The sequence below is a fragment of the Eimeria mitis genome, genomic scaffold, assembly GCF_000499745.2.
Source record: "Eimeria mitis Houghton genomic scaffold, Emh_scaff4294, whole genome shotgun sequence".
Classification (NCBI taxonomy): Eukaryota; Apicomplexa; class Conoidasida; order Eucoccidiorida; family Eimeriidae; genus Eimeria; species Eimeria mitis.
In genome coordinates, this window is record NW_013572614.1 from 1207 (window position 1) to 3373 (window position 2167).

The 2167-nt window shown below is 50.9% G+C and overlaps 1 protein-coding gene across 1 annotated transcript in view; it reads right to left on the bottom strand.

Annotated features, from left to right (window-relative positions):
• Nucleotides 1-470: 470 nt before the first annotated feature.
• The window catches only part of EMH_0074060 (uncharacterized protein), a gene marked incomplete at both ends in the record, with an annotated part of 3002 nt that continues 1305 nt past the window's right edge, over nt 471-2167 (bottom strand). Inside the window, 4 exons of the mRNA XM_013499413.1 lie at nt 471-649; nt 1297-1396; nt 1718-1765; nt 1987-2052. Of these exons, the coding sequence (XP_013354867.1) occupies nt 471-649; nt 1297-1396; nt 1718-1765; nt 1987-2052 (393 nt within the window). The remainder of the gene's footprint in view (nt 650-1296; nt 1397-1717; nt 1766-1986; nt 2053-2167) is intronic.

Genomic DNA, 2167 nt, shown 5'->3' on the forward strand with positions numbered 1-2167 from the left:
GAGCCACAAGGGAAGCTGTACGTCGGCACATCTCATGCAAAAGCAGCGTAGCGCCGTGTGGCTCTGTGGGGGAGGTCATTTCCAATGTGTCTGTTTTACCCCGCTCCCTTCCCTCCCCGCCCCTCCCCCTCCAGTTTAATCGGGCACATAGTGCCTATACAACTAACGAAAGCCAAGCGCTGCCTAAGGCAGCAGTTTGCTAGCTAATTACTTGCATGATGCCCAACTCTAGCAGACAATTACTGTTTTATCTCGGATTATAGGTAATTTGTTGGTGTTTTATTTGGCTGGATAGGCACCAGAACTGGAGTTGCATGGGGAAGCTAAGGTGCCCGTGCCAAGTGAATCTTAAACGCCAAACCCTAAAACACAGTTTTTGTGTCTGTTGAGCCTTTCGACAGTCTGCGATGGAGATGCAGCGACTGTCCCCTTGTTCTACTGGAAACAAAAAAAACATTAACGGTTTGTTCTTACACACCTATCAGCCGAGCGGATTCATCTACCACCGCCAAGTCGTCTAGGTCACCTGCTGCTGCTCTTGCTGCTGCTCCTGCTGTCATTCGCTGCTGCTGAGAGTCCCACGCGGCCGCGTGGGAGGGCACCGCTCGCCGGCAAGCAGCTACATATATCAAGCATAGCAGGACCCCAACTGCAGGAAAGATACAAGCACGCAACAATATACTGTGTGTATAAGTACACGCACGGATACGTGCATGTATTCATACGCATTCATGCAGTATGCAAATGCACGACAATTTATCCACTTGTAACTACCAACAGAAATAGGCAAAAACATAGGTAGACTTACGCGTATACGCTTATATGTGTATATGATGTAACTGCATATGGTATATATAGCATGCACCTGTTTATTTGCACGAACAATTATTGGTACATACGAGTACATTTACGAATACATTTTTCAGCAGCAATGCAGGAAGCCGCCTGGCGCGGAGCAAGCACACGCGAGCAAAAGGCAAAAGGATACAACGAATACAAACCAAATATCCAACAAACACCCTCGGACGGCAATCGTGCATGCAACGGCAAGCCCCACAGGAGATTAAGTTAGAAATTTGGCAATAAATCGTGAACATCGTAGTTCACTCGAGAAGCGGCTTACTGAGGAAGCACCAATTGCTGCAGTATAGCAACGAGGCGAGCAACGGAGTCGCTGCACCAGTTAGAAGACACAAAACGCACGTGCCCCCAGTCCAATATACCCCAAAACAGTTATACCCAAAGTTGAATACAACTGCAGCAGATCGTACACGGTGTTGTTAGAGTGCTACTCACCGAAGGCCACCCGGGAAAGAGCAGCAGCAAACACGGTCAGGCGACACGAGGTGCCCGCTGCTGCTGCATGCAGCGAGCATGTTATGGCATCTGACCCGTTCTGGAGCAACACCAACAGCAGCAGAAGCACAACCAACAACCCACTGACACACAGTAACTAAATAGGCGTTCAAAGCCCCCTCGAGAAGCTCGATAGGGTCCGCACCGCGGTTCGTTATTTTACTGGCCTGCTAGACGCCTCCGCGGGCTAGCCAGCTCGACCGGCTAGTTAGCTTGGTTTGCTGGCTAGCTGGACTAGCTAGCTAGCTTGCCTCGCTATATATCTAGAACAGTTAGGTAGGTGGACTAGGTAACTTGATTAGCTAACTAGCCGGAACAGCTAACTAACAGCTCAAGTGATGGGTTGCACCAAGCGGCTCACTTGCGGGACAAACGTTTGGTTGCCGAAGGATGCATACTGGGGGGCTGCCTGCGGAGAGAACGGAAAAAAACAGCAACGCTGCTGTATTGGTTTCGTAAGGTACCCCAGTGCTCAGCAGCAGCAGCAACACCTGCTAAAAGTCTTGAACAGCAACAGCGCCTAAACAGCAGTAACGCTTGAGGCAGCTGGAACGCCAGAAACAGCGGAAGCAGCTAAGCACAGACACGACGGCAGCGCAAGCAGCAGCAACAACAGCAACGGGGACTTACCGTGAAAAGGCAAAGACCTGCAGCCAGGACGAGGTGTGCTAGCAGAGAAGACATGAGGAGCAACACCTGCAGCGAATGCAAGCAACAGCTACGGCACCAACGCTCTCCCTTCAGTCCCACGCGTGTGACGAAGCCTTGCGCTCCATAGGTTGCAAACAAGAGTCCTACACTGGAGCCCCAA